Source organism: Micromys minutus, assembly GCF_963924665.1.
Source record: "Micromys minutus genome assembly, chromosome: 13".
NCBI lineage: Eukaryota > Metazoa > Chordata > Mammalia > Rodentia > Muridae > Micromys > Micromys minutus.
This window is the reverse complement of record NC_137982.1, coordinates 36,118,356-36,132,986: the sequence shown is the minus strand read 5'-3', so window position 1 is coordinate 36,132,986 and position 14,631 is coordinate 36,118,356. Positions and strand designations below refer to the sequence as shown.

Genomic DNA, 14,631 nt, shown 5'->3' with positions numbered 1-14,631 from the left:
GCCTTTGTTGCTTTTCCTTGAAAACTAAAACTGAAGTTAGGAAGCAGCTTCTCCGCCCCATGGAGATTTCTGTTTCCAGGATGGGAGACGCCAGAGCTTATGATCTTGAACATGGCCTTTCTTGTCTTTGCATTGCAGTGTTTATTTTACAGCACCTCTGTCCCATCATCCATGACAATCATCCCTAGGATCTTCTTTGCCACAGGTTTCTCTTGAGCTCTAGAGCTAGTGCAGGACTTCACGCTTCCCTTGCCTGCCTCCGTCATAGCTCTTGGTACATTTTCCTGTGATTTCTGTGTTGCGGTGCATGTTCCCACGTGCCCTGTTTAGTTAGGAGACCCTCTGTGGAAACAGGTGTGGGTACCGGTGTTTATAGACTAAGGCGGTTGGTAAGCCTATTTTATACCTCATAAGGGTTTCACCATGCTACCAAGATGATCTCAGTCTTTCTTCGTATTTCTGGAAATACCTTTTGGCTTTGGAAAATATTGTGTTTGAGACTGCCAAGAAACAAGCATGGGGTGTGTTCAGTAATCCAGGATCCAGAAAAGGAATGTATGACATATGAGAAAGGGGAATTTAATAAATACTTGTTGACATGAGTGTGTAGGAGGCTGAGAAGTGATAAGTAGGTAACCTTAGGAGCCTTGACTGCATCTTGGCTTCACTACCAGGCAGCCAACTTCCTCCTTTCTGACAAAGCTTGAATTTTATTGTAGTTTGGTTTCTGAAACAGTACTGCATTGTTTGCACTAAACTCCAGCTATCTAGTCATAAGACTTGCTTTTTTACCTGTGCAACCACTGGAGAATACACATATGCACCCAAGGAGTTTCAAAAGCATCTTTAATGGTATTCATATACACATATAGGAGCGGTTTTCATAACTGCAAGAGTATGCTCATACACATAGCCTATCTCACTCGCTGTTTTAGTTGCCTGAAGTCTAGTGTAAGGTTATGTGGGTCCCTCATCTGTTGCCCCACAGGGCTTGGCTGCTGAGAGGGCAGGATGTGGGAAATGACCATGCTGTCACCAGGCAGATGAGTGAGACACAGGAGAGCAGAGGCTGGCCCCGGTGTCCCCGGGCCTGCAATGAGTTTGGGATTATCTTGTTCTCAGGCTCTGGGATACCCAGGCACTACTGGGAAGAGCTGAGAACAGACTGGGGAACCATGGGCTAGATTTAGCCTGGAGTGGGGGCAAGGGGAAGGGGGAGCTCCAGCTAGTCCCGTCCTGCAGGAAGAGTTCCTGGAGTGTTCTTGGCTTGATGGTAATGCTCTTGGTGGGTGGCTTGGGTTTGGGATTTGTTGTTGTGGCTGGAAGCAAAGAGAGACCTTCTACAGGAGATTAGACAGCAGCTCTGTAGGTGAAGTCCTTCTCCATGACTTTCTACAGTGGATCCCAATGAAAAGAAACAGTCTATGGTTTTAAGGCATTTATTGTCATGGAGGAAAGTGGATGTGTAAAACCGTACCCCACCTCTCAGGGTGACCAAAGATTAACTACCTTCTGCAGGGAGGAGTGTCTGGGAAGGAAAGTTTATTGGCTAAGCCGCCAGGACTTTAGGTATCTCATTAAGATGTAGATGGTGACCTCATGTTCTCTACCTGTGGTGGGGCTTGGGGCGTTGCCCTTACTTGACTGATGGCCACAAATCTATGGAGTGCTGCAGCTAGTGATAGGGGCCTGGTGCCGGGGAGTTAGGTAAAGCACCTACTTCCCCTTTAGGGACACCAGGGTTTCTAGCCTTAGTTCAACCAGGAACCGGGCTACCGTTCACAGTCCCACGGTCTAGCATATTTCTCTGTATTTTCTATTAATCCATACGATGCTATGAAAGTCCATAGGAATCCTTTTCAGTTACTACTTCCTCTATTGAAATGTGATACCACAGAACGCTCCCTTCTAAGTCATAGCGCTAATGCTATCCTCTGTCACAATCTGGTAATCCACTCACCAGTCACTGGAGGATGTCTCAACGGCTTCCATGTTTGGACAGCTCTGAGTAAAGCTGTTGTAATCATTTGTCTGCAGGTTTTAAATACTAAGGGATTTGCTGATCAAATCATTTGGATATGTAAATTTCCTTTATTTTTACTCACTGATTCCATGTGTTTATTAGCTGTAGGACTATTTCAAGAAAATTTCCTTGTTTTTATGTTTTATGATTTGTTAAGAATAAGTTCATAATCTTTTAATGATTGTAGTGTCTGTTGTGGTGTCTTGCTTTTTGTTTTTTATTTCTCTGATATGTAACAGTTTTACGTGTCTTGTAGAACCAGCATTTGACCATTGGTTTTTACCTCTATATACTTTTATTTTATTCTTTACTGTATTATTTGCTTCCCTTTCACTACCTTGGATTTAGTTTGCTGTTCATTTTCAGCTGCTTGGCTGCTTAATATTGAAGACACACATATAATAATTTTAAAATATTTTTTCAGATACCTTTAAAAATTACAACACTAGATATTTATATTAAGTATTCCTCATCATTACTACCAGTGACAAACGAAAAAATATTCTAAATATTTTAGAAGCTATGTAGGTAAAAGGTGAAAATTTCAGGTTTTTCTTTCTTCTAAACAGGCATCCTTGCTGTACTATGCTAACAATAATATCGCTCAATTTCAAAACTGACATTTGAGCCCACAGTCATCCTGTGAAAGATCCTTGAAGGAGGTTCTACAAAAGAGAATAAACTCTTCATGACCTTTTAATGGATGATTTAAAAAATACGTTCAATTCCAAAACTCTAAGAATTTAAGAAATGATACTATGTGTTGAAATTTGAAATTTATGCCATGACCTGTCTGTTGTTATACCTGTCATATTGAGCAAATTGCCAACTTCATGAAATCCCAGAAGCCTGAGATGTCTGTTTTCTTTTGCAGAAATGGAGACACTCCTACACAGCTTCATACATTATTTATGACTTGAATAAAAGGTCAGTGACTCCCCATCAAGACTATGCTTTTGATAGTCCACACAGAATTATTATTTTGGAAATGTATCCTCTTATCTTTTCTATAGACAGTTGATCACAGAAGAGAAGATTCCAAATAATACACAGTGGATCACATGGTCACGAGAAGGTCATAAATTGGTGAGTACATTTCTCCTGCTGTCAGAAAAAGATTGGCTGGAATCTCTTTTAGGCAGATAGTACTGACCGTACTCTAAAGCAAACATTTTGAAAAGCCTTTCATTTATTATATTTATAATATAGAGGCATTACTCTGAACAATATTTAATTAGCCTCAAAAGTAAAATTATGAAAAGTACCACACATTGATTATATTGTTGCTTACTCACTGGAGGGGGGTGCTTATTAAACTCTTAAGTTCTCCTTGTCTGCCGTGCTTCGATATTTTAGAGTATCTCTTCAAAAATCACTGTAGATGTATCTCCTGTTTGTGGTGCTAGAAGAATGTTAGAAGCCCAAAAGAATTCAAAAACACATGATGAGTGTTTTTCTGCAGTTGTGCTACGTTACCTACTAATGTCTCAGACAAGAAACACAAGCATGGATAGTCTGTGGGCTAGGTCATCACACACACACACACACACACACACACACACACACACACACACACACACATCATTGACAGCTGCAAGGCTCCTTATTTCAAAATATTAAAAACGTTTTATTATTTTTAGATGATTGACTGTATACCCTAAATTTAGAACAAGGATCTTACCTAGACAGATACTCTATTGTTATCTTCTTCTTTTCATAGTATTTTAAGGTCCCACTATCAGACACATTGTAACATGATTACCGATATCAACTTGTTTTCTATCTTTTTAGGCATATGTCTGGAAGAATGATATTTATGTTAAAATTGAACCACATTTACCTAGTCACAGGATCACATCAACAGGAGAAGAAAATGTAATATATAACGGGATAAATGACTGGGTTTATGAAGGTAACGACTAAACCTTTAACCAGAAACTCTATAGCTTTCAAGAATACTTCAACATTGCTGTTCTAAACACTGGGGCAGTTGGTAACACCCAAAATGAGTTGTGTACATAAACATTTCGTGAGAGCTCTTTTAGACCTCACAGTGACACAGAACCCTTACCTGTTCCTGGAGCAGCTTCTGCCCCATTGTCTCATGTCCCCTGCTTGTCTTTGGTTTCCTACCACAAAGGGCCATTCTGTGTCTCCCTGTTAGCTTAACCAGGGCATGACAGCATCCAGATTAACATCAGGTGTCTCTCCAAGGAAGCCTACCTAACCCAAAAGTTTCCAAGGAAAGTGAAGTTTTCCACAAAATTAAAAAGAGAAAAATATGTATTGCTTGCAGTTGCCAAGTAGAAGGAAAGAAATTGCTTGTTTTAGAAAGAATGTGTGTTCATTCAAACTAACCTGAAACTGACTATGATTTCCTGTTTTTAAAGAAAACAAAGATGATTAGGAAAGTTTAGTAAAAGTAAATAGAAAACAATACTTGTAATCTTCCAAAAGAATATTCTGGCTTCTAGGATTAAGAGATTTAGGAGCTATTAGAAAATCACTTTCCATGTGTTGGTTGCTAAGTTAAAAGGCATTTTGAGGCTGTTCCAAATAATTCATATGGGTGACTCATATTTGTCTGATAGACTCATCCTTACTTCATCTTGTTATTTCTCAGCTTCCTGCTTGAGTTTTGATTCTTAGGATAGTCGAGTTAACTTAATGGTAGCACATTACAACAAGCAGAGTTAATGTCAAGGGAAAGATGAGTTTCTGTTTCCATATGTGTTTGATTAAAACCAACAATGGAATGACAAGTTCTTTAAGTGCTGGGCAGCCCAACATTGAGGGTCTTGCAGGGCCTTCAAGATGGAGCAGAAACAGTCTCCTCCCTAACCCATGGTTCTTCCTAGAAACAACTGGGTGTTACTACAATATGAATTTAACCAACTCAGACCATCTCCTCTACATAACTGTGACTGAAGGGACTTCATTTGTTGTGGTCACATTTGAGTGACTGGGTTCAGAAAATACCCTCAGTGCTTTCAAAGGGCATTCCTCTAAAGAAGGAGCTCAGCACCTAGCGAGAAGTAGCTGTATTATTAAAGGAAACATGCTCTGCCTAACAAATAGGTACTAATTGTAACATGGCCCTAACTATACCCTTATCAGTGTTTGAAAATAATTTTAAAAACAAAAACCCATATCATAAATAGTGATATATATGCACATATATGATATATCATATGTATGTGACATAATATACCATAAGTATCATACTATGTAACATGTATATCATATATAATATGTATGTGATATGGTATATCACATGTATCATGTGTATGATATATCATACATGTGTGTGTGCATACATACATATATCCTTGCAATTGTATTGTAGATAAGATTCAGTGGGTCAAAACTCTAAGAAATGAGATCTGAACTCAGCATATGTAGAAACTCTGTATGGAAAGGATTGGGTTAGTGCACAAAGAACCTGAGCTCCTACTAAAACTTTTCACTTAATTTATCTGTTTTCCTCTCTGTAAAATGGTCTATGAGTAGATTCGCTTAGGACTCCCTATGTGGACAAAATGGGATATTGTTTATGAATTTCTGTGACACAATCATAACTTCACAGTTCAGGATAGAAGCAGTCAAAGCGATAGCAGGCTTCCCAACCACGGGATAGGTGTTCGGAAATGAAACTGCTGAAACAGAGGCAAGTGTGAGCCATGTCAGAAGCCAAGTGTGAGCCTTGTATTGTAAGATGCCAAGTGTGAGCCTTGTATTGTAAGATGCCAAGTGTGAGCCTCGTATTGTAAGATGCCAAGTGTGAGCCTCGTAATGTAAGATGCCAAGTGTGAGCCTTCTATTGTAAGATGCCAAGTGTGAGCCTTGTATTGTAAGATGCCAAATGTGAACCTTGTAATATAAGATGCCAAGTGTGAGCCTTGTAATGTAAGATGCCAAGCATACTCTCCAAACTGACAGGTCTACTAATTATTAGCCATGTGACCTATGATAATTTCTTTACATTCTTTTTAGCCCTTTCTGTTCAGCTCTCCTGTGAAATGGGTTACAGTGAAGATTGCCCAGCATGGACATGTCAACCATTATCAATTCCTGGCCCATGGCACTCACCAAATGTCAGCGACTCATAAAAATAATCATTACACTTTATTACTGCTCTTATTCTTATTTCTGCAACCACTGTTGCCATTGTCGAAAATGTATTTTTAGAGAGCTGTAGAGATGGCCCAGGGGTTTTTTGTGACTTCTTCAAAGAACCTGAACTCAATTCCCAGCACCCACACTATCTACCTCATAACTGTTTCTAACTCTTGTTCTAGCAGGACCTAATACCTCGGGCCTCCGTGGCCACCTTCACGTATGTGTATATGTACCCACATACACAGCTATACATAATTTAAAGCAAAAGTAAATGATTTTTCCAGCCATGTGCAAAGATCCTGTCATGATCCAAAAATTGACTGGCATATGTAATTTCCTTAAGATTCTGGAGTCTATGCTTTGGTTCCTATGCTGACTGCATCAAATGAAATGTAGATTGGGTGTTTATCAGATTTCTACCATTGTAAAAAGATGCACAAGAAAACATTTTAAAGGGGGAAAGATTTATTCTAACTCATGGCTTCAGAGACTTTGTTTTGGCTCACTTGGCCACTTGACCACATTGCTTTCTCTCTAGTAGCCCAGTGCAACTTGGAAGGGCATGCCATAGAAGGGGGTTTTATCTCACAGATGTAAGGAAGCAAAGAGACAGGGCCTGAGGTCACATATCTCTTTTATGGTCAAAATCCCAGTGATCCAATTCCTTTTAAGAGGATTCAAATCTTAAACTCACCACCACTTCCTAGTCTCACCACAAGCTGGAGACCAATACTTCAACTACATGAGTCTCTGGAGGGAGGCTAGATCCACGCCACTGCAAACTGGATCTTAAGTCCCCAACTGACAAGGCAGATAGAAGCCCTAGATCCAATGTCCCATGGACAGGTACCCTGGCAATCATGGAGAGAAACTGTCTCTGCCAGAGCTTGGAAAGGAGTTTCTCAATATACTTGAAAGAAATGCCTTTCTTTCCATTGGCTCTACCTTTTATTCTGTCTCCACATATCAGGGGAGGGAGTTAAGGCAGGATGCTTTCAGTCTCTAGGCTGGGCAAAAGAACTGTTTCTCTGTAGGGGTCTGCAGAGTTCTCTCCATTCGAAATGCATCCTTTCCACACCTTCTTTGTGCCAGAATAGTAAACTTTGGGCATCATATTGGTTTGATAGCCTAGAGCTAGGCACCACCCACCAGTACCTCATGGACTCAGTGAAAACTCAGCCCAGTCAGCGAACGTGTGCTGGCATGTTGACTGTTTGAAAATTAGAAAGGAAAATCAGCCTCCTGTGTGAATTTTACTTTTAGTATGTTTTGAGGCATAAATTTAGAGGATTATAAGATAAAGAAAAAAATATAGTGCTTATATCCAATATTGCATACTGCGATATTCTAAAATGGTCCAATGGGTGACTTATTTTTACAATCTAGATATATCCTTGAAGATGTTATTTTTATTCATTTTATTACTTTGATTTTTTGGAATCCCGGCAAATGTGAAATGGTTCATTAGTTGAACTCTACTATAATTACTAAAGCTAATGAGAACAATATTTTGAATGCCAAAGCCAATTTATCAGCTTTCTTGTAACAGAACAATTTGTGTCCTTTTTCCAGAGGAGATCTTTGGTTCCTACTCCGCACTGTGGTGGTCTCCCAACAGCACTTTCCTAGCTTATGCCCAGTTTAATGACACCGGAGTACCACACATCAAATACTCCTTTTATTCTGATGAGTCACTGCAGTACCCCAAGACCGTGTGGATCCCATACCCAAAGGTCTGTGCACCCGCTCACATCATGGCTCTGCGATTTGATGAGGGGAAAGAATGGTTGCATTTAATCCCTTCCTGCTAATGAAAATATTGTCAGTCTCTCTTCAACAGCTTTCTGTGATTTCTCTTGCTGAAGTCAACAGCATCTGGGCAATTTTAAAGTATTTTTATTATCCCAGGAAAGAGTGTGATTTAAGGTTTTGTAATTTCTCCAAAAACTCTAAGAAATGACAAGCAGAAAAAGATGGTGAAAATGGTTTTGAAAGAGGTAGGGGAGGGGTAGGAAATGCTTGAATGAAGGGGAAGGAGGCTGTAATTGAATCAGGAGCTCATCTCATTTGTGAAAGTTGGAATGAGCCCGAATTGAAGTTGAAAAGCCTGGTTATATATCAGATTGTATTACTAATTAACAGGATACAGTGCATGACGAGCTTCAGTGGCTCTGTTACAGGTTTGGCACTGATGTGAGTTTTGCACGTCCTACATTTGAGATAGTTGTATCGCATCCTGGGTTTCAAGATTGTTCCCTGCTATCCATGCTGTGTGTATTAAAATCAAGGATCGTTGTCAAGCAGTATAAGCCAGGAGAGGGCTTTAGAAAGGAGCCAGGAATTCTTCAGCACCATAACAAAAAACGACCACGGCGTCTTCGGCGTCTACAGGAAAAGCTAACGTATTTGTGCCGTAAATAATTTGGGGAAAAAAAAAAAAGAGGAGTTTTTATTTTTACCAACTCACTTAATTTGCCTTATGAAGATCTGCCATTTTAGGAAGGGAGAGGAAGTTAAGAGGAAAAAAGATCCTAAGTTAAATATGGAGATGTGTTTTCAGAGAATGTTATTTTTTGATGAGTGGAACTGAGGAGGGGAAAGCTCCATAAAACAGTCTCTAAAAATCATACTATTTCTAACTAATCTGTCAATAGAAGAGCCATGTGTACATTTTGAAAGGACTTAGAGACTTCAGTTGTAATATTGACTGTTGAGCCCCATCACGGTTAACCTAGACTTTAAGTGAAGGTGACACCCACTTCATCAGCACAATTGGCTCTGGCCTCAGGCTCACTTCCTGGTGGACTAAGCATTTGATGCTATATTAGTAATATTCACGGTGAAGCTACCAAAAACTTTTGTCCTATAGAGTCAGAATATATTGGCAAATGATAGAACAGCTTTCTTAAAAAGACATTTGTCCTCCCTGGCACAAAGCACACAAATTATGAGCAAGCAAACATGCATGATTTAAATATGAGTGTTTGGACCTTCGTGTTTTATAAACACACACATGCACAAATGTACTCACATTTTTTTTACCTGAACACATAAAGGATTTTCTTTATATTCATTTTATTTCTATTAGATTTCTTGACAGTGTCAACTTGTTATCATTTTATAGCCATAATTCAGATATTTTAATGAAGTTTAAATTTATGTAATGATGAAGCTTTAAAAAAAATCATTATCAATTCTGTGGGTTTTTCCCCCCTAGGCAGGAGCTGTGAATCCAACTGTAAAGTTCTTTATTGTAAATACAGACTCTCTCAGCTCAACCACTCCTGCGGCTCCCATCCAAATCACTGCTCCTGCATCTGTGGCAACAGGGTAAGATATTCCACCTGAGTGTTTGGATATAGACCGTTTCCTGCTTACTGGGTAGAGCATTTCAGACACAGATGGCAACATCAATCATAGCTTCATCTTGTATCATTGATTCATTCTTTTGTCCGGGAACTTCCTGTTGGCGGAGTTCTAATGATAGGCATGTGCAGTGAATAGGCAGCCAGGCATCCCTGGGGGAAGCAGACAATAACTAACCAGATGAGCAAACAAGTATCAGTCTGAAATGCCAGATGACAATAAATTGGAAGAAAAACAAAGGACAAAGGTGATGGAGGCTAGGGAGGGGGTTCCAGTGAGAGGACACACAAGGCTAGAGTGGAACCTCTCTAATGGGGTGTCTTCTGGAGCTACAACAGGCAGAGGAAATCTAAAGTTTCATAGAAGGGGTGTTCTGGAATCTTAGAGGTACCATGGGGAGAAACAGAATCCATTGAGGGAGAACAGCAGTAGTGCATGCTGAGGACCACACAGGTTTCTCTGGCATGGTAACACGTCGCCTACAGCATATGTGTCTACCACAGTTGATGGTCCCTGCTATGACCCGTTAGTCTGTAGCCAACACATTTTATTGCAAAGCTCCTGGGTTCCTCTTGGGAAACAATTCCCAAATCTGGGACATGCTTTAGACCTCAACAGTGACTTAAAAAGATTTTTTTAAAAAGGACTGAATACCCTCACTTTGGATAAGCTAAAATTCTTCCCCACAGATCCAGAGAAATTTGGAGAAATTATAGGTTACATTTGGGAACACCAATAGTTGATTAATTCTCAAGATGTCACTTGCTAAAATAATCTCAGATGTTTGAAATTCTGCTGTGCAGGCACTGTGGGACCCAAGTAATTTTTCCTATAAAAACCTGAGCATGTACAGATTTCTATGTAGCTCATTATTTCATTCTATTATTTATGCTGATTTGTTTTAAGTAGCAGCTATTATGTGCTGAGCATCCACTGTGTGCCAGACATGGACTTTAACACATGATCTATCTTATTTAACACAAGTTATCTTAAGTAGCACTCTTCCCAACAGCTATTATGACTTGTCCTTTGGACAAATAAGAGAATAAGGTCCAGAGGTTAAGAAAAGACCTTAAGCCTAGGAAGGCCTGTTCAGTCAGGCTCTTTGGATAGAAAGGGGAGCTATGAGAAACTTTCCCTGTGACTACAGCTTGTGCCCTCAGGGAGCCAGAGATGGCATCAGAGTAATAGTGAAACCTCCTCTTCCTCTCATCTGATACTACCAAGCTTGGTGCAAATTCTATACTATGCTGAAATCTACTAGTTTGGCTAGAAATAACTGTACTAATATGTTTATTCAGGCAAGGAATCTTATCAGTAAGAAATTTAAATCCATCAATTGCCCATGAATTTTTTTCCAAGATACAAAATACCCAAAGGTTCTAAAGCCTGTTGTTTCAACCCAGAAACCTCTTAAGTCAACACTGATTTTAAAACCACAATGTACAAATTCAAGTTGTGTAAAATGTGTGGGTGTGGGGACTCCTTTAGCATTTCTAATCAGGGAAAGATATCAAAATTTCATATAAATAGCTAGGGGAATGAAGTGACCACATCAGGTTGGGGGCATTCCAAGTTGGCAGGCATGATAGGTTCTCTATGGCCAGAGCGTCCAAAGAAAGCTTCCTGCAGAATGTGCACTGGACACTTTTTAAAAAATGACTGAATACCCTCACTTTGGATGAGCTATAATTCTTCCCCACAGATCATGGCTTGGAGCCATGAAGATGAAAGGAAAGCATTTGTGTGGAACCCATAAGACATGGGAAAGGCTGCCCAGGGAAAGCCTGGATGTACCCACTGGGACCTTAAGCTGTAGCCAACACCTGTCTGTGGAAGGGTGTAGCCCAGAAAGCAGTCCCAACTAGAACTACTGTAGACTTCAAAAGTAGTTACCAATCTTTTTTTAAAAACATGAAAGTATTTCAATGCAACATAATACTATGGCACACTTCTAGAGAATAGATGGACAATTGCCACTTGTGTTGGGCAAGCCTCAGTCTTGCCCCCACTCCTTGTAGGTTTCTATGAAGTAGAGAGGACCTAGGGAGGAGTTGCGGACCAATAGGACAATCACTGAGATCCAATAGATCTCCTGGCCTAGAACCTAGAGGAAAGGGAAGCAAAGCTCACTGGTGCACCCCTTGAGCTTCCCACCCTCACCCCAGCTACATAGGTTTAGGACAGGGGTGGGACTAGAATTGCTGGGAGGAAATAAAGATACTGAGTGACACTTGGCACTTACTAGAACAAAATGATTAACTAGTAAGATTTAATGTCGAGCATTTTCTCTGGCCTGGGCTAGTGATCTGCCCTTGTTTTTTCACTTGTTCCACACAAAATCCTACAGTATTGTTTCTACAGTCATCTCACAGATGATGAAAGCGAGTCTTCCCTGCCAAGAAAGCACTGTTCAAAGCACAGCGGAAAAGTCATGAGCTCAGAAGAATTAGCCAAGTCTCAAGGACTTAGTGTTTACTCTCAAGAATTAGTCACCTTACTTGTTTGCTCTTCCATACTTTCTTAAGCTAAAGGTTTGGTAAGGGCTGCCTTGTTGGCTGATACTATTCTATGTAGAACATGCTACCTAAGAAATGTCTGTCTTAGGAAATGCCACAGGGAAGCGTTCTGTTCAAGGGAAAACCTAAGATAGAGTTGTGATCTCTGTTAGTACTGGTGATATTGTAGCTTTTCTACAACGAGAACCTAGATCTACCTGGGAAAATATAGTATCTCTCTTGATGAGACAACACTTGCACACTTTCACTAGAAGACCCCCAGGACCAAGGCAGTCCTGACAAGGCATACTTAGTGAGTGTCTCACTGCCTGTGCTTCCCCTTGTGACTCACTAGATCCTTGAGTAGACTGCCAAACAAGTTCAGCACCACTCTTTTTGACTTTGCACAGGTCTCCCTACTCATTTTCTATTTGTCCACTCCTTCAGTAGAGCTTGCAGCAAGTGGAGTCCTGTTAGTGGTTCAGTCTGGTCTGCACCTCTGTTAGGAATTAGAACACGAACAGGATGAGCCTCTCTACCACCCTCAAAGATTGAGGCTTGAGGCTGATTAGGTTATTTGAACTGCTAGTGTACACTGGCAATTCCAAATCTGAGAGCTCACAATGTTTGAGAGAGGAAACAGTATACAATACAGATTTTGTAAAATTTCTAAATTTTCTTTACAATTGTGTTTCCAGAGCCAACTAAAGCAAGACAAGATCTGTCAGAGAAGGGACAATTTTATAATCATAACTGGTACCCAAAAGGGTGACTTGTACACAGTGTCTGATACTATAGAATTATTTAGTAGATAAGAAACCAGGTGGCCAGTGGGTGGGTGGATAAGAAAGTTGGGCTTTCCATGTGTTTCTGTATGTGTATGGCACAGGAATGAATCCCCACAGTCATCTCCAAGGATAGCTTTAAAATTATCCTATGTACCAAGTCCTCTTTTCTCCCTATGACTAGCTATCTGCACATTCTGCAGAACTGGAGAGGGTGTGTCTAGTAAGGTGACCCCTCATAATGTTCAGCGAATAGCCTCACTGCCCATAACACCCAGCTGATGATTTGCTCTGTCCTTGTTCTCTTGGACCTTAAGGGACACAGTAGATACAGACTCCTCTATCTCTCTGAACATTTGATGACCCTTGGTCTACATACTATACTCATCATCATCTTGCCAGTCAAGAGGTAACTGGACTGGTCTTCTATCTCCTCAGCTAGAACATAGGTGATACCTGTAAGAAGGCAGATAGAGTAGGGTTTGTGTGCTATATAATGCTGTTTCCCTCAACCCTACTGCATCCCACCCCGCCCATTCCTCTTCTCAACAATCTGTCAGAGACTTTGTAAATTTAGCTTATACATAACTCTCAAGGAATAAATAGATTTCATCGAGAAAGGAGTTGTACACTCAAGGAATCATAAAAGTGGAATGAACTAGTAGGACTTCCCAGTGGGACAAGAAAGTATTTACAGAAGGGCAAATAGGGGTAGGGGAATCTGAAACCATCTGCTTGATTTGAATCCTGGATCCAGAAGTTTCTGATTGGTTAATCTTGAAAAAGTTACTTAACATCTCTACACTTGTGTTTCCTCATCTGCTAGACAGGAACCACAATGGTACCTGCCTCACAGAGTAATCATGAGTCTTATGGGAAGTAGCCAGTTTCTTGTACAGAGTCAAGTTCACAAGTATAAACTCCAGAAATTCACTACTTTGACACAAAAAACAACAAGCTTCTTCATTTCCAGATCTTTGAAGCTTTGGTTGGGTCCTTTGCCAACCTAGGACATGAGACCCAGGCTCAGAAAGAGGCTTGGCTGTAGGTATGAGAATTCCCCATCATTTCCCACTCACTACAAAATAGGAAGTTTATTCAGGAAAATGCCCTTCTCAGTCAGCATGATATCCTACAAAAGATAGTTGGTAATACTAGTAGCATGTTCTTTGGTTTACAGTGGGGACATAAACCTTTAAGTCAAGTGTTGAGGTAAGCAATCTATCAGTTTAGATATTGTTTATGACTCTGAAGTGTCATCCTGGTATGATGTTGGCTTGTGGCTGTGGTTAGAGGAAAGGACAGAGTACACTCTGAGCCCCTGACAATGAATAAGATATCATACCCATGTTCATTAACCTTTATCTAGAAATGAACAGGGAAGGTAGGTCACATGAAGTGCCAATGCACAAGAGTTTCTTGGCTGCTCTCCCACACTCCATTAATCAGTGTTTTCAAATGGCAGAAGTGGATTTATTGTGTGGACGGCCAAGCCTAGGGTATAGCACAGCTTTCATAGATAATGCTACCTACCATAGGTGACTTGGGACATGAACGTGTTCTCTTGCCCTTGTCGGCCTCTCTGCAACCAGAACACCTTTAAGGAGAGAAAGAGTGTTTCTGGGTGCTTGCATGTGTATATGAGTAAAGAGGCTTCTCCTCCCTAACAAATGGGTTCACAAATCTCATCTAATTATCCATAGGGTTTTCTTTTGGGTTTCTGAGACACCATCTTATTTTGTGACCTCAGCTGGCTTTGAACTTCCAACAATCTGCCTGCTTCAGCCTCCAAAGAGTTTGTTGTGCTGGTGGTGTTTGTTTGCTAAATCTAAATGGGCAA

At 40.4% G+C, this 14,631-nt stretch overlaps 1 protein-coding gene across 1 annotated transcript in view; it reads left to right on the top strand.

The window, feature by feature from the left end:
- The window catches only part of DPP4 (dipeptidyl peptidase 4), a gene marked incomplete at both ends in the record, with an annotated part of 77,408 nt that overhangs the window by 29,794 nt on the left and 32,983 nt on the right, over nt 1-14,631 (top strand). The window contains 5 exons of the mRNA XM_080927929.1: nt 2,898-2,954; nt 3,041-3,109; nt 3,815-3,935; nt 7,715-7,875; nt 9,360-9,472. Of these exons, the coding sequence (XP_080784055.1) occupies nt 2,898-2,954; nt 3,041-3,109; nt 3,815-3,935; nt 7,715-7,875; nt 9,360-9,472 (521 nt within the window). The remainder of the gene's footprint in view (nt 1-2,897; nt 2,955-3,040; nt 3,110-3,814; nt 3,936-7,714; nt 7,876-9,359; nt 9,473-14,631) is intronic.